General features: G+C 47.7%; 1 protein-coding gene across 1 annotated transcript in view; it reads left to right on the top strand.

The window, feature by feature from the left end:
* The window catches only part of LOC147668689 (brefeldin A-inhibited guanine nucleotide-exchange protein 1-like), a gene marked incomplete at its 3' end in the record, with an annotated part of 274,357 nt that overhangs the window by 129,950 nt on the left and 118,606 nt on the right, over nucleotides 1-25,801 (top strand). The window contains exon 10 of the mRNA XM_086948511.1: nucleotides 24,928-25,058. Coding sequence (XP_086804637.1) covers nucleotides 24,928-25,058 — 131 coding nt within the window. The remainder of the gene's footprint in view (nucleotides 1-24,927; nucleotides 25,059-25,801) is intronic.

The raw sequence follows: 25,801 nt of genomic DNA, 5'->3' as shown, positions 1-25,801 counted from the left end.
GGCGAATGAGACAACTATTCGCCCCATTTGAACAAACTGGAGCAACAGTATACCTACAAAACCCGGCGCGTCTGAAAATCATCTATAAAGGAACAATTAAAACTTTCACAAGTGAGATCCAGGCTGAAGCCTATCTAAAAGAAATTACTGAGAAAAGCAAGCAGAACACTGGAAAATAACCAAAAGGCATTTTGTAACGGTCTTAAACCATTAAAGCATTACACTTTATTGAACATATACGCCAGCGGATTACACACCAGCAGTTCATTGGGGGGGGGGGGGGGAAATAAATAAATAAATAAATGAAAATAAACAAAAAGATAGGACCAAGATAAAGAAGGAGAGCATCTCAATTTTGTAAAAATTTGGGTTAGGAAGACAACAAAGTGAAGTAACTTATATGTATTCTATGTACCCAAAATGTCTATATTTTTGATCAGGCCACGGTGCATGCGTGCTGGGACGTTCAGTCCCTGCCGACGGCCACACCTGGGCGCCCTATGACCCAGGACGTCTCGCAGGGAGAGGGGGGGATAGGGGGAGGGGATGGGAGGTGGGGGGAGAAAAGTGGGGGAGGGGGGAGCATTTAAAAGAAATTTAAAAAACAGACCCAGAGTCAATCCAAGTCTTACTTTTTATTTTCAATCAATATTACTCTCACGAAATAGGGCAATCAAAATCAAGTCAGATCAAACACACTATCAATATGAGCTGAGGGCGTTGGCAGATTATGGCTCGCTAAACATAGGACCATGGGGAAGTTAACTATACGAACTTGGAATGTTTCAGGACTCTTAGATAGTGATAAACGCCAACGGCTGGGAGAAATAATTTACCGAAACCCAGCAGATATCATCTGCCTCCAAGAGACACACCTGCCCTGGCTGAAAAGACACCTTCTCAAAATCAGAGGATATAATTTATTAGCATGTACCACACAAACCTCCAATATTAGGGGGGTAGCAGTGCTTGCTAAAACTTTTCTGGGACAGGCCACCCATAAAATAGTAGACACTCATGGCAGATGGGTAATTATCAAACTGGGCATTGGTATCACCATCTGTTCTATTTACGGATCTAATCAGGATGATCCGACTATATTTGAGACACTTGAGCTCGAGCTAGCACCTATACAGGGCCCACTTATATTATGTGGCAATCTAAACATATCGTTAGGCCCTCGATTCAGTAGTCATACACACCCTCACTATATTGGCCGTAAGCCACGAGTCTTTAAAGCTCTTAGTAGACTTTGTGATAGCTTTGGGTTAAGCGATGTATGGGACCTAAAAAACTATCCGGACCCTGGCTACACTTATTATTCCTTCCCCCATAGCAAATATGTCAGGATAGATTATCTATTTGCTACTAGTGATTTGGCTGACAATGCTACAATTTTAAAGGAATCTAAAATGATCTCGGACCATAATGCTCTAACTCTCACTATTAAACTTGGATCCATTAAGAGGGAGCGTAGAATCTGGACATTTGATAGGAAGCTGTTAGCCAACAAAGATTATATTACTCACATTACTAGCTGGGCCCAAGAGTTTTTTGATATAAACAGATATAGTGCCTCTAGGGTTGTTGTATGGGATAGCTTTAAAGCGGCTCTAAGAGGCGAAACTACGAGCTATCAAGCTAGAATACGGAAGCAAAACAATATGGGATATCATCAACAATTGGCTCATTTGACCAGAGCCGAGGAAGAGCACATGGCACAAATAGCTCAAGGCGAAAATGGGAAACTAGCTATGCACCGTCTGCTAGTGTTAAAAACCGAGCTTAACTCTGGCCTGACTCAGAAAGCTGCTGAAACATATAAAGCACACCGGAAAGAAGTGTACGAGAACAGGGAGAAAGTTGGCAAACATCTCGCACTACATACACGCCAGCAAATGTCCCATAATGCCATCACAAAGATACAATCACAAGGGCAGACGTTCACACAAACACCAGAAATAATTGGGGCATTTCAACAATACTATCAGACCCTCTACCAGGATGATAACAGAACCAGCAGGGCGGACGCAGACTTGTTCTTGAAAGATCTTCTTGATCAACCAGAGGTAAACAAGACTTTAGATGATAATACCAGAGAAGAGCTTGAGAAAGAAATTACCCTTATAGAAGTCCAGCTTGCTTTGTTTTCACTGGCTTCTGGGAAGGCGGCAGGCCCCGATAAAATACCTCTGGAACTATATAAAATTCTCAGTCATACCCTGGGACCACTATTATATCATCTATTTTTAGGGATCCAATGGAGTGGTATCCCACCCACCTCATGGAGAGAAACAAATATAATTATCTTTCCAAAAAAGGGCAAACCTCAGGATCAATTATCATCATATCGCCCAATTTCCCTAATCAATTCTGACTCCAAATTATACGCTAAAATAATGGCCATCCGGCTCGGACGGGTCGTCGAACATCTGGTCTCCTCATGGCAGCACGGGTTTATCCCCGGCAAAGGTACGACCGACCATACTCGAAGAGCAATCTCCCTGTTTGATGTAATGTCTGCAACAGGAGGCCAGATGTCGATGATCCTTCTGAATGCCGAGAAGGCCTTTGACCGGGTGTCCTGGAACTTTTTATGGGCTGCCCTGACGCAGTATAATTTCAGCCCCAAATTTATCAAATCTATAATGGCTATGTATTCTAAACCAATAGCAAAATTACAAATAATGGCCTCTGAATCAAGTATAATTAGAGTATCCAGAGGCACACGCCAAGGCTGTCCATGTTCTCCAATATTATTTGCCCTGTATATAAACCCTTTAATTTTGAAACTTTTAGAGAACCCACTAATCACACCTATAGTTGTTAACAAATTTGAAACCAAAGTATTTGCCTATGCCGATGATATTGCGGTACTAACGCCTAATCCTTCTGTAGCAATATCAGAAATAGAGGCAGTAACGCAAGCCTATGGACGCTACTCTGGATATTCTCTGAATAAAGAAAAAACAATCATCCTATGTACGGATAACATTATTTGTAATGATCACAGGAAAACTAATAATGCTACATACCGAGGTGTTAGCATAAGCCCCGATGTTACACGAATCTCTCAACTCCATTATGAGCCATTACTAAACACTGTAAAGAAAGGCCTAGATCGGGTTAATAGTCTACAGCTGTCAATAATTGGTAGAGGAAACTTTTTAAAAATGAATATCTTGCCAAGGGTGCTTTATCTTTTTCGGGCTATTCCATTGATACCTGAAGAAAAGGTCCTCAAAATTCTAGACTCTCTCATGTCCAAATTTATGTGGCAACAGGGCAAAACCAGAAGATCCTTGAAGCTTTTGTCACTACCACAGAACAAAGGTGGACTAGCTGTTCCAAACATTCTGCTATATCTCTGGGCTTCATTTCTCCAACAGATGGCCCCCCTTCTTTATGAGAATCCTAGCTCAGAGACTATGGAGGATGCACCTATTCCATCTATATACAAGCTATCCCTAGGGGAAAAAGTTAAAGGTCTTTTTCTGAGACCAGTAGAGAGAAGCTACAACAAGAAAAATAAAATCAAAGTTATCACGAGTGCCTGGACAATCTGGTTAAGGATTACGAAATATATGCACATCCCAAATCTTAATAGGTATTCTCCCCTATGGCATTCTAATCTTCTTCCCGAACTAGGGAGCGATGTTATCACAAAGAAATGGCATTCTGTAGGCATTACCTCAGTTGGCGACCTTCTGGGTGCGAATGAGGCTTATACCTTTACTGATCTACAACAAAAATGTAATCTTCCAAATGGGCACTACTTTAAATATTTGCAGATTCATACTATGCTCAAACATAAGAACCCTAATATTAACTCGGAGAAAATTGAAATTATCGATACCATCGCTAAAAGAACAGCAAGAATAGGTACAATCTATGGTCAGCTACTGGATAAGGTACAAGATGACCTAGAACATACAGAAATTGCGTGGGCAGACAGACTTGACAATCCAAATGTAGATATTGACAGGAGTCTCTGCCTATCATCACGACTACTTATGTCAGCTAGTTTAATAGCCTAGACCTATAAGACTGTCTATAATCTATACTATACTCCGTCCAAATTATATGCCTGGGCCAAAACAGAGAACGATCACTGCCCCAGATGTCTTAAAGGCCCTGCAAAGCTTATTCACATGTTCTGTGAATGCGACCGATTAACTCTTTTTAAAAAAATGATCTGTGAATTCTGGGAGGAAGTGTTTGGCCATAAAATACCCGACTCCCCTACTCTGTATCTGCTAGGCACTGATAATACACTAAACCTGAGTAGGGAAGAAGAGGACATGCTTTTTATAAGCTCGGCAGTCCTCAGGGTAATACTAGCAGCACGGTGGAAAGACTCAGATCCACTGAGTTTTCAAATGTGGTTAGCACGTCTTCTCGGGGTCTTCAATCAGGAAAGTGCTATCTATGCCACTAGAGGGCTAAGATCTGCTATGCGTGGTATGGCGATCTGGCAACCCATTACTAATTGGAGAAGAAGGCTTAGCACAGTGTGATAGTATGATAATGACTTACTCTAATATGTCGTTTTATATGTCTATTCACTGCCCTTTTTCTTTTCGTTTCTTTTTTTTATTATTGTTTTCTTCATTTTTATTTCACTTTCCCTCTCAATATGAGAATGAAAACAAATCAAACATGGAAGCTATTGTTCATTGTACAATATTATCGTATTTCGACTACTTTTTTTGTATGTACCTGTTTTATCTGGTTCTGAAAAATAAAATGTTTAAAAAAAAACATTAAAACTCTGAGTTCTCCACATACAGACCCAGATGCAGATGTAAGAGAAGATGACAGTTATAGGGCACCACCAGACCACTGGCAGCATTATGATGTCGACCCTCCAAGGGACACAGATTCAGACCTATATCCTGCCAAACCCTCGACTCCTGGTGCTACTTCACCATATCAGGAGCTTATAGCTAGGGCAACAGCATACCATGGGGGTTATACTACATAAAGCGTCTATACAAGAAGATTTTTTATTTAAGACACTATGCAATACACAAAGAACATCTCAATCTCTTTCAATGTTTAAAGGCACAATGTGCTCAGCAGATATTTTTAAAGACCGTGCACATCCTCGCATCGTCGCCCCTAGGGTAGATAACAAAATATAAAGCTGCACCATCTGACCCAGTTTTTATTAGAGGCAAGCTTCCACCAGTCTCCCTTGTTTCAAATGCCCATAAAAGGGTAAATTCGGGGGTGGGGCCAAGATGGCGGCGTGAGCAGGCGTGCTGCTCCGGAGCTCCCGCCGGCGGCCTTCACCAGTCACAGGTACAGTCGGTCCCGATCCTTGTGCAGATCTGGTGCCGGAATCGAGGGATACAACTGAGAACGGAAAAGCGGATTCCTTGAGAAGAGTTTCAGCTGCGAGGCGATTGGCGCCCTGGGCGGCCAGGAGACCTGTGAGGCCTGGAATTGTTGCGGGTGGCTGTGGGCCCGGCCGGGCTACTGTGCACCCTACTGGGCCCGGGAGCTGGGGTACGGCAGACTGAGCAGCGGAGCGGACTGCAGCACTCTCCGGGGGGGAATGCGGGTGCCCCCCACCAGCGCTGGAGGACGGAAGACCCTCGCTGGGGTCAGACAAGGCCGCCATTTTGTGAGGATCCCGGATCGGCGGGGCTATGACTGCCGAGGACCTATGGGGCTGCCCGCCGCGGATGTGGACCGGCGGGGTGCCGAGACTGGCGCGGCTCCCCTGCTTCTTCCCCCTGCGGCGCTAAGGAGAGCGGTGGGGTTCGGACGGCAGACACCGGCACTGATAGGTGGGGTCCTCCATCTTAAGACTAGCCCGCGGCGGTTGGACGGTGGCGGGGACGAGTGCGGGCCCGGCGGGACTGCTCGCAAGCGGGTTGGCTGGGCTTACTGTGCCTAAGGGCCGGTCGGGCCCCACGAAGACGAAGAACGAGATATCCAGTACCTGAGGTGTTGCCCTCCGGAGGCCCATAGCACGGACTGGCTGGCGGGGCCCGAAGACAGAGGAGACGCCGGACTGAAAGAATTTGCAGTGGCACCAGTGAGTGGCATGGAGCGTGGCTGGAAGCATTGAGCTGTGGCGGAGACTGAGGAGCAGGTTGGGCCCAGCAGTATCTGGCGGAGGGAACCAGAGCGGTTGACAGAGTGGTGGCGCTGGAGGCCGGGCCCGGGAGTCTACTTTCTGTGTGGCAGTTGCTGTTGGCGGCAGGGGGGTGGCGCAGACTCGGCAGACCCCTGGATGAGAGCCTGAAGACGACGCCGGTGAGAGTGGGGGGCAAGGCAGGATGCCTCTTGTGCAGTGTGGAAGACCTTGCTGACCCTGGTGGTGGTGAGTCCTGCGATGCCGGAAGGGGCACTGCGAGACGCCTTGTGCCACGAGGGAGCCCTGAAGCCGAGCGGAGAAGCGGTGTGCCAGGTGAGCGGCAGGAGGGGCCCAGTGTGACCGGAGGACGGATTGCTGGTGGAACAGCTGCAGGGACCTAGAGGGGGGATCCCGTGCCTTTGCATGCCAGCACCGGCGACCGGCAGTGTGAACTGAAGGAGGTAGGCCCCTTACATAAGGCTTGTGGGGAGCAGACTGATGCAGGCAACCCAGTGAGTGGCCTGACCCCGGGGCCTGCAGGAGTGCGTTGGCCCCTGGGCGCTGAGACATTTGGCTACCCCCGAGTCAGGTGGTGAAGGAGCTTGTACGTTGTGGGCCCCTGCCTGTAGAGCGAGTGGGCCGCCTGGCCATAAGGTCCTGGGTACGGAGTTCAAAGGAGAGGCCTAGCCGCGGCCTGAAAGGGCCTGCTGGGAGGAGAGCTGCATTCCGCCGCAAACGGGGCCTTGGTTCCTGAACTACAGCGGCCGAGCGAGAGATTTGGGGAGCGGCTGGACTGATCGGGCGGCCCTGTCGTTGCTGGGGGCAGGAGTCACTACGGGACCGGTGTTGCTGGTGGCGACGCTCTGACCCACACCTGGCTGGCCTTCAGAGAGGAACACATGGCGAGCTGACCCTGCAGCGGATGGAGGCTGGTGTTTTTGGCTTCACTCTCTGAGGAAGGAGAGATTGCAGTAGCCGGAGGGTTGGCGGTCTGGTGGTGAGCGATAGCTCGGCCCTACCTGAGGAGACAATATGGTGAGCGGTGGATCGGTGCCTGCGGACGGCACTGGAGCTGGCGCTGGGCGATGTCCACTACTAGAGGTCGCAAAGATAAATCGGTGAAAGAGCTCTTTGCCAAGGTACAAGCAGCCCATCAACGTGACGCTATGGCGTCTGCTTCAACACTGGCGCCATCGTAGGAGGGGGTCGGCTCGGAACCTATCACTAAGGCATTCTTCGAGTCCCTCTTCACGTCGCTACAGGAAAACATCCATACCCTGAAAGAGGAATTTGCCAGTTAGACGTGCGCTGGGATGTGGATGGGCTCGGAGCACGGGTGGTTGAACTGGAGACCAAGAGCGACAATAAAGACACAGAAGCTCGCAGCCCTGCAAAAGGAAATTGTAAGACTCCATGACCAGCAAGTAGACCTTCAACTGCACATGGAGGACTTGGAGAACCGTTCGAGGAGGCATAAAATCCGCATCAGGAATGTGGCGCTGACTGATGCAACCAAGGATATGTTTCTTTTCGCGAGGGAATTGTTCAATCACATCCTGGGGCGTCTGCTGGACTCGGAGCTCCGCCTTGACAGAGCTCATCGGGTGGGGCCCCCGAGGGCTTCGCCGGCTCCTCCACCAGATATCCTGATCGGCGTTCAAGATTATCGCACAAAAGAGGAAATATGGCAGAAGGCTCGGCAGATGCAGCCACTCTCATTTCAGGACCAGTCGCCTCTGTTGTTCCAAGACCTCTCGGCCCTTACTTTGCACAAACATAGACTCTTTAAACCTGTCACGGCCCACCTGCAGCAGCGCAATGTACCTTACAGTTGGGGTCACCCATTCCGCCTGGTCTACAAATTGGACAATAAGCTTTACCAGCTTTGATCGATCTCGGAGTCATGCCGCCTGCTGGGCATCGACTTGCCTACCGAAGATCGTGAGGACCAGGGGCCAGTGGTGGATAAGGATGACTCCAAGCCACGATGGCGCCAGCAGGGCAGGCCACGGTGGGTGAAGAAACCCCCAGCAACTGTGATAGCGGAAGGTCAGAGGGCTGCTGTGGAGGCGGTTGCATCGGACAGCAGTTCGACCAACACCGGCTGATACTACAGGATATTTGCCGGTTGAAGGCTTTCTGTATGAACTGCCTGGCCGTTGGCGGGAGGGACACCATTTGAAGGTTCATTGGAATACCCCGTTTTAACATTTTATCCTATCATCTGCAGATGTTGGACTCATTCGATGTGTGTTGTCTGGGTGTTTTTGGGGGCTGGGCTGGGGTGGGGGGGTATGATTCATGGTCCACCGAGTGTCTAGGTTTGTGCTAAATCTCCGCCCTCTGGCCTGTTGGGTGCGGGACATCCTACGAGCTGGGGCGCCCGTGCTCCTAGTGCACTTCCATCGCTGGTTACGTGTCCCCCAGGTTAGATGCCTGTCACAGAACTCAAAATCCTCACACTTAATGTACGGGGGCTAAACAATCCAGTGAAGAGCAGGGCAGTCTTGCTATGCTTAGAGCAATCCTAGGCCGATATTTGCCTCCTTCAGGAGACACATCTCTTATAAAGGGATTGTCATCGCCTCAGATCCAGTAAATTTCCCCTCCAATTTTTTTCCTCGAATCCTACCAAGACGGCGGGGGTTGCGATATTGGTGGCCCAGAAGTTTAGAGGCAAGGTCCTACACAAATCGGCGGAGATTAAGGGGAGGTTATTGTCTTACAGGTTCTCAGTGGGAGACACCAAGTTCACGGTGGGCACTGTGTATGGCCCCAACGAGGGCCAGGAGAGGTTCTTTCATAGGGCCCTCACGGAGGTTACGACTACAGCTGACCGCTACATCGTGCTAGGGGGTGACCTGAATTTAGTGTTCGATAATGTCCTAGATAGGTCGTGCCACTGCGCCTCTCAAACGGGCGCTCTTTCTACTGAGCCTCAAGGATCTTTGGCGCAGCTTCCACCCGGGGGAAAGGGACTATTCGTACTACTCTAATGCACACAAGACGTATGCACGACTGGATTATCTGCTTGCATCCACACCTACTGAAGCGCTCGTTACCAGGGTGGACATGGGGGTAGCCTCACCAGTGACAATGGTCCTCTCTCTTCCTGCACTACAGCGAGCACGTAGGGTTTGGCGACTAAGGGAGACGCTGCTATATCGGAAGGAGGTGGTTTCCAAGATACAGCGCGTTATTGCAGATTACCTTTCACATAATAACCACACAGACACTACACTTGCCACGCAGTGGGCTGCGCTGAAAGCGGTCCTCCTGGGGGAGTTCATTGCAATCTCGGCGGCGGACAATGTAGAGCGTCAGGGCAAAAGGGACGAACTCACACAGAAGACCAGAGAGCTCGAACACATGCACCAGAGGATAGGGGCTCCTAGAATATGGTGGCAGTTGAAGGCGGTGCGGCAGCAGCTAGCGGCCCTAGACCAAGATCGGGCGGAATTTGCGGCACTGCGGCTGCGCCATGCATACTACACTGGGGGAGACGGTGCGGACGCTTACTTGCGCATAAATTGCGGGAGGTGACACAGCAACGGGCGGTCCAGGAGATCCATCAGGGAGACGGTACACGAGTCACAGAGGATCATGACATTGCTAGCTCCTTTAGTAACTTCTATGCGGATCTTTATTCCGCAGACCATCCTGCTGACCAGGATGAGGCCGACTTCCTGGCCTCTGTCCCCCTTCCGGCCCTATCACAGGACCAGGCAGAACAACTGGAGGGCGAAATACGGCCGGAGGAGGTTATTTCTGCCATCTCCAAACCTCAAAATAGCGAAATCTCCGGGTCCCGATGGCTTCCCGGCGAGTTTTTATAAAATATTCTGTGCCCAGGTTGCCCCTCTGCTCGCGCGCCTCGTTAACTCCTTTTTAGAGCCGGGAGCGATAACTGGGGAACTTTTGGAGGCCTCTATTGCCGTTATACCTAAACCGGGCAAGGACCGCACGCTGTGTGGGGCATACCGACCTATCTCCCTTCTCAATGTAGATCTCAAACTTTATGCAGGGATTTTGGCAACACGACTGGCTCCGCATATGGGTTACCTGGTAGAACCGGACCAAGCCGGGTTCATACTGGAACGCCAGACCTCCGATAATACTAAACGGGCCTTCCACCTTATTGAAAAGGCCACCTGTACAGTCAGGGAATATATGATGCTGGCCATCGATGCCGAGAAAGCATTTGACAGGGTCCACTGGCCCTATTTGGAGAAGGTCCTGGGGAAGGTGGGTCTGGGCCTGAAGTTTAGCACTCAGGTGATGAACTGCTACAAATTCCCGACGGCTACAGTGCAGGTTAATGGGTACACATCTCCCCGATTTGCTATTGAGAGAGGTACGAGGCAGGGGTGCCCATTGTCGCCCCTACTCTTTGCCCTCTACATGGAACCACTGGCACAACTCATGAGATTGGACCCGCAGGTAACGGGGATCAAGTTTGGGGGCTATGTCCACACAATCAGCTTATATGCTGATGACGTTTTGATCTTGCTTTCTTGCCCGAGGGACTCTTTAATGGCGTGTCTTGAGGACCTGGAGGTCTTTGGCCGAGTTTCTCGGTTCAAAGTTAATATGACCAAATCGTTGGCCCTTGACCTGTCCCTCGAGAAGTCCACTCGGACTCTCCTGCAGGCCATGTTCCCCATTCAGTGGGCGACGGAAGTGGTGCCATACCTTGGGATACAGCTTACTCCCTCCCTGTCAGAGACCGCTACTATCAATTATACCCACCTATGACAGAAAATAAGGCGGGAGTTGGGGCAGTGGAGACACTACCCATTATTGTGGCTGGGTAAGGTTGCGGCAGTCAAGATGAATGTTCTCCCCCAGATTTTGTATCTTTTTCGCACAATCCCCCTTCGTCCACCTCTTAGCTGGATAAAACAGATGCAATCTGAGTTGGCACAGTTCTTTTGGAATGGGAGGAAACCACGCCTGAAGCTGCAACTGGCGATGTTGTCCCCCGAACATGGAGGGATTGGGATTCCGGACTGGCGGCGTACTTTCAGGCTGCCCAATTACGCTTTTTGGTGGAGTGGAGCAGGTGGGAATCTGGGAAGCGCTGGTTATTTCAAGCCATCGCTGGTCGACCTTTGCAGGAGATTCCATTTTTAAGTAGACCGCATAGACCCCCTAACCTGTATGCTTCCCATGTTACGAGGGTTCCGTTGGAGGTCTGGGATCGGACGAATGTGAGCCATGATCTCACAACCTTGCCGTCTTCCCTCACCCCCATTGTGGAAAATCCAGACTTCACGCCTGGGAAGGACGTGATCGCCTACGCGAAGTGGAGACCCTCTGGTTGCCGTTTTTTTATCACATGTATACACCGGAGGGAATTATCCCATTTCTGCAGTTCCGACAGGAGTTCGGGCTTCCGGAATCAGAGAGACTCCGTTACCTACAGGTGAGGCATTGGGCTCTCTGGGAACAAGTACGCCCTATGGCGGACAGGCAGCTTAAGTTTTATGAACGTTGGTTAATTACACGCCACACTGATAAACAACTGATCTCGGACCTTTATAAGATGCTCCAGGGCAAACACACGCACACCTACAGCGCAGGCAGGGCGCGCTGGGAGAGAGAACTAGGCAGGACACTTACTCACAAAGAATGGGAGGGGATCTATTATAGAGCACAACACTCAGCGTATCACATGGGGCTTGCAGATACCCTCACAAAGATAGCGACTTATTGGTACTATACCCCGGAGCGCCTACACGAGATGGACCACACCAAAAACGCACTGTGCTGGCGCGGTTGCGGACAAGTGGGTACACTGGTGCATTTGCTCTGGGACTGTACACTGCTCCTGGGGTATTGAAAGCAGATCCTAGATGACGTGGGCACCCACTTTGATACAGAGATCCCGCGTTTCCCTTCGTATGTTCTGCTGAGACTCCCTAACCCTCTAACGTACCCGATGCGCTCCCGTAGGGGCCGACTGATAGCCATTGCTTTGGGATCAGCAATGCAGAATATACTGGCGCATTGGCGCTCCACTCATATTCCCACATACCAGAGGTGGCTCCATCGCCTTTGGATGGTGCTTGGAATGGAAAAACTCTCATTGTCAAGAGCGGGGGAGAGCGCCAAATATTCAGAGCTGTGGCGACCCTTCCTGCCACTGTTGGCCTCCGAATTTCACGAGATTACCTGTCCTAAATAACTCTGGCTGTTGCGTCTCACAGACACAGGGTAGGAGAACGCAGATAGAGAGGGCGAGGGTTGGGAGAGGGTAGTTGGTCGGTTGAAAGTATTCGGTGGACGTGGACCATGGGGGGGTGGGTGGGGAAGGGGTGGGTGGGTTAGGGTGGGGGAAGGTTCTGTTTCACAGGGTTTTTACTTTGTCCCCTTTTCTTACTCGTAGTAGTTTGCAGGATTGTGAGCCTAGCCTATGTTGGGGTAAAGGGGCTCTAATACATTTGTCCTTTTACGCTGTAGCCCTTTCTTGTTGGTCGTCCGGGTGGGCACTACTGGTGTATGTATTTAGTGTTTATCTACATCTCACTTTCTTTGAAAAGGTTTAATATTGAAATTGAACTACTCCGTAGGGGATATCGCCTCCGAGGGGTGTTCTACGGCTTGTAGCCTTTACGCTTTCTTAATTATCTGCGTGTTAGCAAGTAGACCCTTTCACCGCTTTTCCTCTTGCTTAAGACTCGGCCAGCCCTCTTGGGTTGTAGGCGGCTTGCCAACAGAAGTCCTATTATTGTAATCGACTTGCTTGCGCAGCTGACCTTTCTGTAGCCAGCCCGCTGGGTTGTAGGCAACTTTAACTGTGTTTTTTCATTGCTCTGTATTCTGTCAATAAAACAGATTTAATACTAAAAGGGTAAATTCACAAACTACAGCAGACGCACAAACTCCTGATAAAGAATCCTAATTTATAGATGCGTCAGGCAAATGAGTTGCTGCACAATCTGCCAATCATTGCGAATACACAAGGACTGTTGGCCAGGTATGACAGAGCTCACTGGGATTAGATGAAGAAACTAATCCAATATCTCCCATTGGAGCATAAAAAGAAGGAACAAAAATCAGTACAGGAAGGAAAATTAATTTCCAGCTGCTCCATTAGATGAGCACTGGACTCTGCCTATACCGCCGCCAGAGGCTTCAATACAAGTGACCTCCTACGGAGGCATGCCTGGTTGCGCATCTCTGGATTTAAGCCAGAAGTCCAGCAAACTTTATTAAACACCCCTTTTGCTAAGGAGCATCTCTGCGGCCCACTAGTAGATGAGGCCTTAGAGAAAATTAAAGACACTGAAGTTGCCAAATCCACGGGCGCTCTTCAAACATCTACTAATAGAGGCTCCTTTACGTCACTCTTTTTATGGAGCAGGTTCAAAAACCACTTTCACAGATGCATCCATGTCTTTCTACAGTCCACAAGCTCAATCCTCTCCTATTTCAGAGACAATTACGGGGCAACAACTCCATAGTTAGGGGATAAGGTACACCAAACCGTAATGCCACATCTGGCAACCAACATTGGCTCACTTGTTATTCCTCTGATCGTCCTACCCCTGTTGGGCATTGACTACAGCAGTTTCTTCCCACCTGGCAGTCAATAACATCAGACAGGTGGGTGTTGCACACTATCCAACATATTTACTGCCTGAAGCTCCTCAGCAATCCTCCCAATATTCCAAGTGCAAACTCTGTTACTAAAAGGAGCTGTAGGGCCAGTTCTTACACAACATCAGGTGTCAAGGATTTACTTCCTATACTTAGAAGTTCTCAAACAGGACAGCTCCCTACGGCCTATTTTCCATCTAAGACCTTTAAATCACTACATACTATCAGAATACTTCCATATGGTCACACTTCAACAAGCGCTTCCACTTTTACAGCAATGCGACTTCATGTTAGCACTAGACATGGAGGATGCATACTTTCACATCCCCATTCACCCAGCACATCACAAATATCTCAGATTTGTGAAAGCAGAGAGATATTATCAATTCAAAGTCCTTTCATTCAGACTCACCACTGCACTCAGAGTATTTACCAAATGCTTATCAGTGGTAGCAGCGCTTTTACGAAGTCTTTCCGTATCTAGACGACTGACTTATCAAACAGAATACACACCTCCTCTGCCAGATTATCCTAAATCTTTTGCATCAGCTGGGATTCACAATTAATTCCCAAAAATTCCATCTTCAACCTTCACAGCTGCAACCAGATCTAGGAGCTATTTTCAACGTTCAAGAAGGTGTAGCCTATCCAGCTGCAGTCAGGATTTGAAATGTTCAACCACTGCTACCACAATATCAGTCCAATCAGTACTTATCAGTCAAAACTTTCATGTGTCTTGTAGGGATAATGGCATCATGCATTGCCATAGTTCCTCATGCACGACTAAACATGCACCCTCTACAGGAATGTTTGGCACGACTCGATCACATGGTCGACTGGATGATCTGGTGTAGGTAGACAGCCACACATCACTTTGCAGTGATGGAACTCCTAAAAGCTGTTAAAAGGGTGGCCCTTTATCGACCCTGTTCCACAGGTCGTGCTAACAGCAGATGCATTCCTCTCAGGTTGGGGTGCTCACCTACAAAATCTAACAGTTCAGGGTCTCTGGGACACCAAACACCAGTACCTCAACATCAGCTACCTATAGCTTCAAGGTGTTCACCTAGCATTAAAATCCGTTCTACCTTACCTCTTAGGCAAGCTTGTACTAGTCCAGGTGGACAATATAACAGCCATGTGCTACGTTCAAAAACATGGGGGAGACACACTCTCTACATTTGTCATGCCTCTCTCCATTTGGCGCTGGGCAATGGATCACAAAATACATCTGTTAGCGGAACACCTCCCAGGAACATCCGACTTGCTGACCTCCATAGGATGTGGCAACAATTCCACGAGTGGGAACTCTACCCCCAAGTCCTCCTCCTATACTTTCACAAATAGACCTCTTTGCAACAAAAGAGAACTCAAAATGCCCAAATTTCGCCTCCAGGTTCCCACACCCTCTATTAAAGGGCAATGCCCTATGGAGAAATTGGTCAGAAAAATGTGCCTACGCTTTTATGCCTCTGCCTCTTCTTCCATTTCTGGTTCAGAAGCTAAAGCAAATGTCTCTCACCCTCATTTTGGGCTCATCAACTATAACCTGTCGATTTGGCTCCTAAAGTCTTAGAATTTGGATATCAAAATCTCCCAGCAGACTGCATGACCATTCTTAAGGAAGCAAGTAAACCTACCAGTAGAGCCTGCTATGCAGCTAAGTAGAAAAGATTAGTTATTTACTACACTAACCAAAACATTGATCCACTCAATGCAACTATACACAACATTAGTCGTTAGCTCTTGCATTTACAAAGTTCTGGCCTTGCTTACACTTCCATATGTCTACATCTTGCGGCTTTGGCTGCCTATCTTCAAAACAGGCAATACTTGTCTTTGTTCAGAGCGCCAGATATTAAGGCTTTCATGGAAGGCCTTAAAAAAGTGGTTCCACCCAGGGTCCCACCCACGCCTGTGTGGAATCTCAATATTGTTCTCACAAGAATTATGGGTCCACCCTTTGAACATTGCACAATTGGCCCCCTCCAACATCTTTCTTGGAAGGTTTCTTTAAATTGCAATCACCTCACTATGGTGTGTTAGTGAGCTCCAGGCACTAACTTAAGAAGAGCTATTCTTCCAGCTTCATGGGATAGGGCTGCTCTTCGTACCAACTTAAAATTCCTTTTAAAGGTAGTATACCCTTGCCACATTAATCAGTTTGTTGAGCTGCCTGTTTTCTTTCCTCAACCAGATTCTATGGCAGAAAGGGCTCTTCAAACATTAGATGTTAAACGAGCATTAATGTATTATATTGACAGGACAAAAGATTTTCGCAAAACAAGTTAGTTGCATTTGCTCCCCTCATAAAGGGAAACCCATTTTAAACAAGCATTAGGAATGCATTAGGGCTCGGGTTTGTTTGAGTTTCAGATAATGGCATTGTAAATGGCAATGTGTTTTAGGCATGTGTTTTGGAGTGGAAGCATGTGGCGTGTGTTGGAGATATGTGTGTTGGATTGGAATGTTATCAATGGTGGCATGCTGCACTTTAACGCATTATCTTTAAAAGGTAAAGTGCAGCATAGTGCGATAGGTACAATATTAATTGGTGGATGCGTTATCAATTGGTGTGTGCATTGATGGGTGTTGGATGTGTGTGCCTGTAGGAATTGTGCAGTGATGGCTGTTGGTGTGTGTGTTTGGTGGATACTCATACTGCTCACCCTGCATACTCAAACTGCTCACCCTGCATACTCATACTGCTCACCCTGCATACTCCTACTGCTCACCCTGCATACTCCTACTGCTCACCCTGAATACTCATACTGATCACCCTGCATACTCAGTGTGCTCACCCTGCATACTCATACTGCTCACCCTGCATACTCCTACTGCTCACCCTGCATACTCCTACTGCATACTCCTACTGATCACCCTGCATACACCTACCGATCACCCTGCATACACCTACTGATCACCCTGCATACACCTACTGATCACCCTGCATACTCAGTCTGCTAACCCTGCATACTCAGTCTGCTAACCCTGCATACTCAGTCTGCTAACCCTGCATACTCAGTCTGCTAACCCTGCATACTCAGTCTGCTAACCCTGCATACTCAGTCTAATCACCCTGCATACTCAGTCTAATCACCCTGCATACTCAGTCTGCTAACCCTGCATACTCAGTCTGCTAACCCTGCATACTCAGTCTGCTAACCCTGCATACTCAGTCTGCTAACCCTGCATACTCAGTCTGCTAACCCTGCATACTCAGTCTGCTAACCCTGCATACTCAGTCTGCTAACCCTGCATACTCAGTCTGCTAACCCTGCATACTCAGTCTAATCACCCTGCATACTCAGTCTAATCACCCTGCATACTCAGTCTAATCACCCTGCATACTCAGTCTGCTAACCCTGCATACTCAGTCTAATCACCCTGCATACTCATACTGATCACCCTGCATACTCATACTTATCCCCCTGCATACTCCTACTGCTCACCCTGCATACTCATACTGATCACCCTGCATACTCATACTGATCACCCTGCATACTCATACTGCTCACCCTACATACTCATACTGCTCACCCTGCATACTCATACTGATCACCCTGCATACTCTTACTGCTCACCGTGCATACTCTTACTGCTCACCCTGCATACTCATACTGCTCACCCTGCATACTCATACTGATCACCCTGCATACTCATACTGATCACCCTGCATACTGATCACCCTGCATACTCAGTGTGCTCACCCTGCATACTCAGTGTGCTCACCCTGCATACTCCTACTGCTCACCCTGCATACTCATACTGCTCACCCTGCATACTCCTACTGCTCACCCTGCATACTCCTACTGATCACCCTGCATACTCAGTCTGCTAACCCTGCATACTCAGTCTGCTAACCCTGCATACTCAGTCTGCTAACCCTGCATACTCAGTCTGCTCACCCTGCATACTCAGTCTGATCACCCTGCATACTCAGTCTGATCACCCTGCATACTAATACTGATCACCCTGCATACTCCTACTGCTCACCCTGCATACTTCTACTGCTCACCCTGCATACTCCTACTGCTCACCCTGCATACTCATACTGCTCACCCTACACACTCACACTCTGCTCACCCTGCATAGTCATACTGATCACCCTGCATACTGTTACTGCTCACCGTGCATACTCTTACTGCTCACCCTGCATACTCTTACTGCTCACCCTGCATACTCATACTGATCACCCTGCATACTGATCACCCTGCATACTCAGTGTGCTCACTTTGCATACTCAGTGTGCTCAATCAGTGTGCTCACCCTGCATACTCAGTGTGCTCACCCTGCATACTCAGTCTTCTCACCCTGCATACTCAGTCTGATCACCCTGCATACTCAGTCTGATCACCCTGCATACTAATACTGATCACCCTGCATACTCCTACTGCTCACCCTGCATACTTCTACTGCTCACCCTGCATACTCCTACTGCTCACCCTGCATACTCATACTGCTCACCCTACACACTCACACTCTGCTCACCCTGCATAGTCATACTGATCACCCTGCATACTGTTACTGCTCACCGTGCATACTCTTACTGCTCACCCTGCATACTCTTACTGCTCACCCTGCATACTCATACTGATCACCCTGCATACTCATACTGATCACCCTGCATACTGATCACCCTGCATACTCAGTGTGCTCACTTTGCATACTCAGTGTGCTCAATCAGTGTGCTCACCCTGCATACTCAGTGTGCTCACCCTGCATACTCAGTGTGCTCACCCTGCATACTCAGTGTGCTCACCCTGCATACTCATACTGCTCACCCTGCATACTCATACTGCTCACCCTGCATACTCATACTGATCACCCTGCATACTCATACTGCTCACCCTGCATACTCATACTGCTCACCCTGCAAACTCATACTGCTCACCCTGCATACTCATACTGCTCACCCTGCATACTCATACTGCTCACCCTGCATACTCATACTGCTTACCCTGCATACTCACACTGCTCACCCTGCATACTCATACTGCTTACCCTGCATACTCATACTGCTTACCCTGCATACTCACACTGCTCACCCTGCATACTCCTACTGCTCACCCTGCATACTCATACTGATCACCCTGCATACTCACACTCTGCTCACCCTGCATAGTCCTACTGATCACCGTGCATACTCTTACTGCTCACCCTGCACACTCATACTGATCACCCTGCATACTCATCACCCTGCATACTGATCACCCTGCATACTCAGTGTGCTCACCCTGCATACTCAGTGTGCTCACCCTGCATACTCAGTGTGCCCACCCTGCATACTCAGTGTGCCCACCCTGCATACTCAGTGTGCTCACCCTGCATACTCAGTGTGCTCACCCTGCATACTCATACTGCTCACCATGCATACTCATACTGCTCACCCTGCATATTCATACTGATCACCCTGCATACTCATACTGATCACCCTGCATACTGATCACCCTGCATACTCAGTGTGCTCACCCTGCATACTCAGTGTGCTCACCCTGCATACTCAGTGTGCTCACCCTGCATACTCAGTGTGCCCACCCTGCATACTCATACTTCTCACCCAGCATACTCATACTGCTCACCCTGCATACTCATACTGCTCACCCTGCATACTCATACTGCTCACCCTGCCTACTCTTACTGCTCACCCTGCATACTCATACTGCTCACCCTGCATACTCATACTGATCACCCTGCATACTCAGTGTGCTCACCCTGCATACTCAGTGTGCTCACCCTGCATACTCCTACTGCTCACCCTGCATACTCATACTGCTCACCCTGCATACTCCTACTGCTCACCCTGCATACTCCTACTGATCACCCTGCATACTCAGTCTGCTAACCCTGCATACTCAGTCTGCTAACCCTGCATACTCAGTCTGCTAACCCTGCATACTCAGTCTGCTCACCCTGCATACTCAGTCTGATCACCCTGCATACTCAGTCTGATCACCCTGCATACTAATACTGATCACCCTGCATACTCCTACTGCTCACCCTGCATACTTCTACTGCTCACCCTGCATACTCCTACTGCTCACCCTGCATACTCATACTGCTCACCCTACACACTCACACTCTGCTCACCCTGCATAGTCATACTGATCACCCTGCATACTGTTACTGCTCACCGTGCATACTCTTACTGCTCACCCTGCATACTCTTACTGCTCACCCTGCATACTCATACTGATCACCCTGCATACTGATCACCCTGCATACTCAGTGTGCTCACTTTGCATACTCAGTGTGCTCAATCAGTGTGCTCACCCTGCATACTCAGTGTGCTCACCCTGCATACTCAGTCTTCTCACCCTGCATACTCAGTCTGATCACCCTGCATACTCAGTCTGATCACCCTGCATACTAATACTGATCACCCTGCATACTTCTACTGCTCACCCTGCATACTTCTACTGCTCACCCTGCATACTCCTACTGCTCACCCTGCATACTCATACTGCTCACCCTACACACTCACACTCTGCTCACCCTGCATAGTCATACTGATCACCCTGCATACTGTTACTGCTCACCGTGCATACTCTTACTGCTCACCCTGCATACTCTTACTGCTCACCCTGCATACTCATACTGATCACCCTGCATACTCATACTGATCACCCTGCATACTGATCACCCTGCATACTCAGTGTGCTCACTTTGCATACTCAGTGTGCTCAATCAGTGTGCTCACCCTGCATACTCAGTGTGCTCACCCTGCATACTCAGTGTGCTCACCCTGCATACTCAGTGTGCTCACCCTGCATACTCATACTGCTCACCTTGCATACTCATACTGCTCACCCTGCATACTCATACTGATCACCCTGCATACTCATACTGCTCACCCTGCATACTCATACTGCTCACCCTGCAAACTCATACTGCTCACCCTGCATACTCATACTGCTCACCCTGCATACTCATACTGCTCACCCTGCATACTCATACTGCTTACCCTGCATACTCACACTGCTCACCCTGCATACTCATACTGCTTACCCTGCATACTCATACTGCTTACCCTGCATACTCACACTGCTCACCCTGCATACTCCTACTGCTCACCCTGCATACTCATACTGATCACCCTGCATACTCACACTCTGCTCACCCTGCATAGTCCTACTGATCACCGTGCATACTCTTACTGCTCACCCTGCACACTCATACTGATCACCCTGCATACTCATCACCCTGCATACTGATCACCCTGCATACTCAGTGTGCTCACCCTGCATACTCAGTGTGCTCACCCTGCATACTCAGTGTGCCCACCCTGCATACTCAGTGTGCCCACCCTGCATACTCAGTGTGCTCACCCTGCATACTCAGTGTGCTCACCCTGCATACTCATACTGCTCACCATGCATACTCATACTGCTCACCCTGCATATTCATACTGATCACCCTGCATACTCATACTGATCACCCTGCATACTGATCACCCTGCATACTCAGTGTGCTCACCCTGCATACTCAGTGTGCTCACCCTGCATACTCAGTGTGCTCACCCTGCATACTCAGTGTGCCCACCCTGCATACTCATACTTCTCACCCAGCATACTCATACTGCTCACCCTGCATACTCATACTGCTCACCCTGCATACTCATACTGCTCACCCTGCCTACTCTTACTGCTCACCCTGCATACTCATACTGCTCACCCTGCATACTCATACTGATCACCCTGCATACTCATACTGATCACCCTGCATACTGATCACCCTGCATACTCAGTGTGCTCACCCTGCATACTCAGTGTGCTCACCCTGCATACTCCTACTGCTCACCCTGCATACTCTTACTGCTCACCCTGCATACTCAGTGTGCTCACCCTGCATACTCATACTGCTCACCCTGCAAACTCATACTGCTCACCCTGCATACTCATACTGCTCACCCTGCAAACTCATACTGCTCACCCTGCATACTCATACTGCTTACCCTGCATACTCACACTGCTCACCCTGCATACTCCTACTGCTCACCCTGCATACTCATACTGATCACCCTGCATACTGATCACCCTGCATACTCAGTGTGCTCACCCTGCATACTCTTACTGCTCACCCTGCATACTCTTACTGCTCACCCTGCATACTCAGTGTGCTCACCCTGCATACTCATACTGCTCACCCTGCATACTCATACTGCTCACCCTGCATACTCCTACTGCTCACCCTGCATACTCATACTAATCACCCTGAATACTCATACTGATCACCCTGCATACTCAGTGTGCTCACCCTGCATACTCATACTGCTCACCCTGCATACTCAGTGTGCTCACCCTGCATACTCGTACTGCTCACCCTGCATACTCATACTGCTCACCCTGCATACTCAGTGTGCTCACCCTGCATATTCCTACTGCTCACCCTGCATACTCATACTGCTCACCCTGCATACTCATACTGAACACCCTGCATACTCATACTGCTCACCCTGCATACTCATACTGCTCACCCTGCATACTCTTACTGCTCACCGTGCATACTCTTACTGATCACCCTGCATACTCATACTGATCACCCTGCATACTCATACTGATCACCCTGCATACTAATCACCCTGCATACTCATACTGATCACCCTGTATACTCTTACTGATCACCCTGCATACTCTTACTGATCACCCTGCATACTCAGTGTGCTCACCCTGCATACTCAGTGTGCTCACCATGCATACTCAGGTGAACTCTGCTCAGACTACTAATGTGCACTAAATTGTTTAAAAAAAAACACATTTTAGCTGCAGTAAAGTGACAACAAAATAAATATTAAAGAGCACTGCGATACACATATACACTGTCAGGGACAGCTGCGCCACAAAGTTGTTGTGATGCTTGTGCATGTGTTTCCCACATGCTGTTTTCAGTATTAGACTGCCAGGATAGGCTACTTAACCCCTTCCATGCTCATGACGGAACGGTTCCGTCATGAGCTTCTGTTGAGCTGTGCTCATGACAGAACCGTTCCGTCATGAGCCGATAAGCTCATTAGAACCTTCAGCACAGCGCGAAAATTCGCGCCGCGCTGAAGGGGTTAATGTTTGTTGAACATTTTAGCTGCAGTGAAATGACAACAAAATAAATATTAAAGAGCACTGCGACACACATATAGACTGACAAGGAGAGCTGCGCCACAAAGTTGTGGTGATGCTTGTGCATGTGTTTCCCACATGCTGTTTTCAGTATTAGACTGCCAGGATAGGCTACTTAATGTTTGTTGAACATTTTAGCTGCAGTAAATGGACAACAAAATAAATATTAAAGAGCACTTCGATACACATATACACCGACAAGGACAGCTGCGCCACAAAGTTGTTGTGATGCTTGTGCATGTGTTTCCCACATGCTGTTTTCAGTATTAGACTGCCAGGATAGGCTACTTAATGTTTGTTGAACATTTTAGCTGCAGTAAATGGACAACAAAATAAATGTTAAAGAGCACTGCGATACACATATACACTGACAAGCAGAGCTGCGCCACAAAGTTGTTGTGATGCTTGTGCATGTGTTTCCCACATGCAGTTTTCAGTATTAGACTGACCTATGTCTATAGATGGTTCTAAGAACACACTGATGTAAGTCATACGACAGCAAATGTTTAGTTTTAAAAACATGTGAAGTTAGTAACTGAAATGCAGAAACAAAACTATATTGACAGAAACAAAAGCCCTCCTGCCCTCATAAAACTGAAGGGAACATCTGTTTCGTCTTAATTACTTCTTATCGCACGACCAAGCCAGCTCTGCAAAAGCCAACACTTACACATGAAAGGATGCAGACGAACGCGGGCCCACCAAACTCACTGCAGACTGGTGAACGCGCCCCTACCATCTGGATTCTATTACATCGGCACCCTGACAGCTCCTAATTGAAATTTATTAGACTCCCTTGTGCATAACCGCACAGAAAATGCAGGAAGTACCGAACATAAAATATATATGGCCTATTGCGTCAAAGCTACTACAAACACGGCACCGCGAGGACCAATTACCATGCAGATGGCAAAAATAACTACTGAAAATCTCACGCACTGAGGAATTTTTACTTCACTATTCTGAGCCCCTTAACAATACGGCTCGGAGCTCCGCCCCACTGCTGACGCAGTGGTGACGTAGGCCGAGCCCTAAAAAAGCATTTCTAGATGGATTGTTAAATGCATCCAAATATGCTCTTTCAAACAAAAAGGTCTTTGTCTATAACCCCTAGAGCACACTCTACTCAGAAAATAGGGGCATCTATGTCTTTCTTAGACAGCATCTCCAAAGCTGACATGGGCTACATGGTCTACACCACACACATTTACCTAAGACTATTGTGTGAATGGTTTAGCACACCAACAAGCTAATGTAGGACAGGCGGTGCTACATACACTTTTTCAAACAGATGCAATGTCTACTGGTTAGCTACCGCTTTTTGGAGGGCACTGCTGTACAGTCTGTGCAAAGCATTTGTATCTACAGCTACACATGCCTTGAACGGATTATGTTGCTTACCCTGTAAGCATCTTTTCTTGGCATTTAGTGCTGTAGATTCCCATGCGTCCACCCTCCTCCCCTGACACCAGTGGTTGTGGCAGTTTTAATCTATATTTTCATATGCATGGGCATCTCTTTACTTACACCTATTTAAACACCATTCTCACCCTCTTGTGGGAAAACAGTCTAACAATGGAGTAGATGCCAATGTGCACTATTACCAAGAGGAGGTGTCACCTTACCTTGTGACTGCAAAGACGTCTTCAAAGAAAAACAACTTCTAAACATTTTGACCTAATACTAGTTGGCAGGAGTATGCACAGCATGTGTATCTAAAGCACTACATGCCAAGAAAAGGTGCTTAACGGTAATTAACTGTTTTTTTATACTAGCTTTACAGTGACCAGCTAGTCAAATGCACAAATATAAATTGGAAATTCGTAACATTCTAATTGTAGAGTGTTTAGCTTATCAGGTTCAAGACTCTTCACTGTGTGCATGGCTGATAGCGTGCTTAGACTGGAACCATGAGCTCTCTCAAAGAACAAAAATTCATATTTTTACTTTGGCTATCTCTTATGGTTGTGAACAAAGTGTGTTTTTTTCCTTTACTTACATTTGGCTTGTATGATGTCTTATTGCCATAATGTTTTGCCTTGATTATTCTTTACATATGAACTTCGATTGACGTATATGTTTGCCACAATTTCTAAAACAGGCCTCTTTTCTTTTTTCATGAAGGCCTTCAAGGAATATACAAGTGATGACATGAATGTAGCGCCTGAAGACAGGGTATGGGTGAGAGGATGGTTTCCAATACTCTTTGAGTTATCTTGCATCATCAACAGATGCAAATTAGATGTAAGAACCAGGTAACAATCAGAATTTGCAATTAAGATTTAAAGGAATGATTACATTTTACACTACCAAATGTCTTACTAATTGTTACATAATCCATTGTTTTATCTGTCAACATATACCGCGTTTTCAAAATTATGTACTGTTTTCTGGAATCTAGAGGCCACTTGATTATCTTTAACTTCCAAGTGAGGAAAGATCTGTAACAATACATGCCAATCATTAACTATCTGACATTATCAGATAATGTAAATGTATTCAAATCTGTCAACATCCACTTTAATTTAGAACAGACAGGAAACATTCAGCTATGTCCAATCCCAAGCTAAATATTGTTGTAAAAGGTGTTCATCCACGATTCAAGGGACTATTAGAAGTTGTGTGTGTTCAAATTCATATCTTAAAAAACGTCACTTATAATAGTTCCCAGCAAATGCTCGTAGGTATGTACATGAGGGTTTCACAGCTTCTTCCTAGACTTCAGTTCTTCTATGTGTTCAAATTCTGGTGCATTAGATAGATCATTTGGTTTCGGTCATTCTCCAATGTTGATGATACACAGCTTCTGATTAGACTGGAGCAGCAAACAGATGCCATTGTGGATCGTCATTAAGATTGCCTATGTGTGATACATCAATATTTGCCCTCTAGTGTTCTCAAGTAGAACACCAGCAACTGATTTGAAGGTCATGGTTCACATAAATACTGTATAGACATGTTGAATATAGTCATCCTCAACATGTAACCTGCACTAACC

The sequence above is a fragment of the Lissotriton vulgaris genome, unplaced genomic scaffold (assembly GCF_964263255.1).
Source record: "Lissotriton vulgaris unplaced genomic scaffold, aLisVul1.2 SCAFFOLD_3018, whole genome shotgun sequence".
Classification (NCBI taxonomy): domain Eukaryota; kingdom Metazoa; phylum Chordata; class Amphibia; order Caudata; family Salamandridae; genus Lissotriton; species Lissotriton vulgaris.
This window is presented reverse-complemented; position numbering and strand designations above follow the sequence as displayed.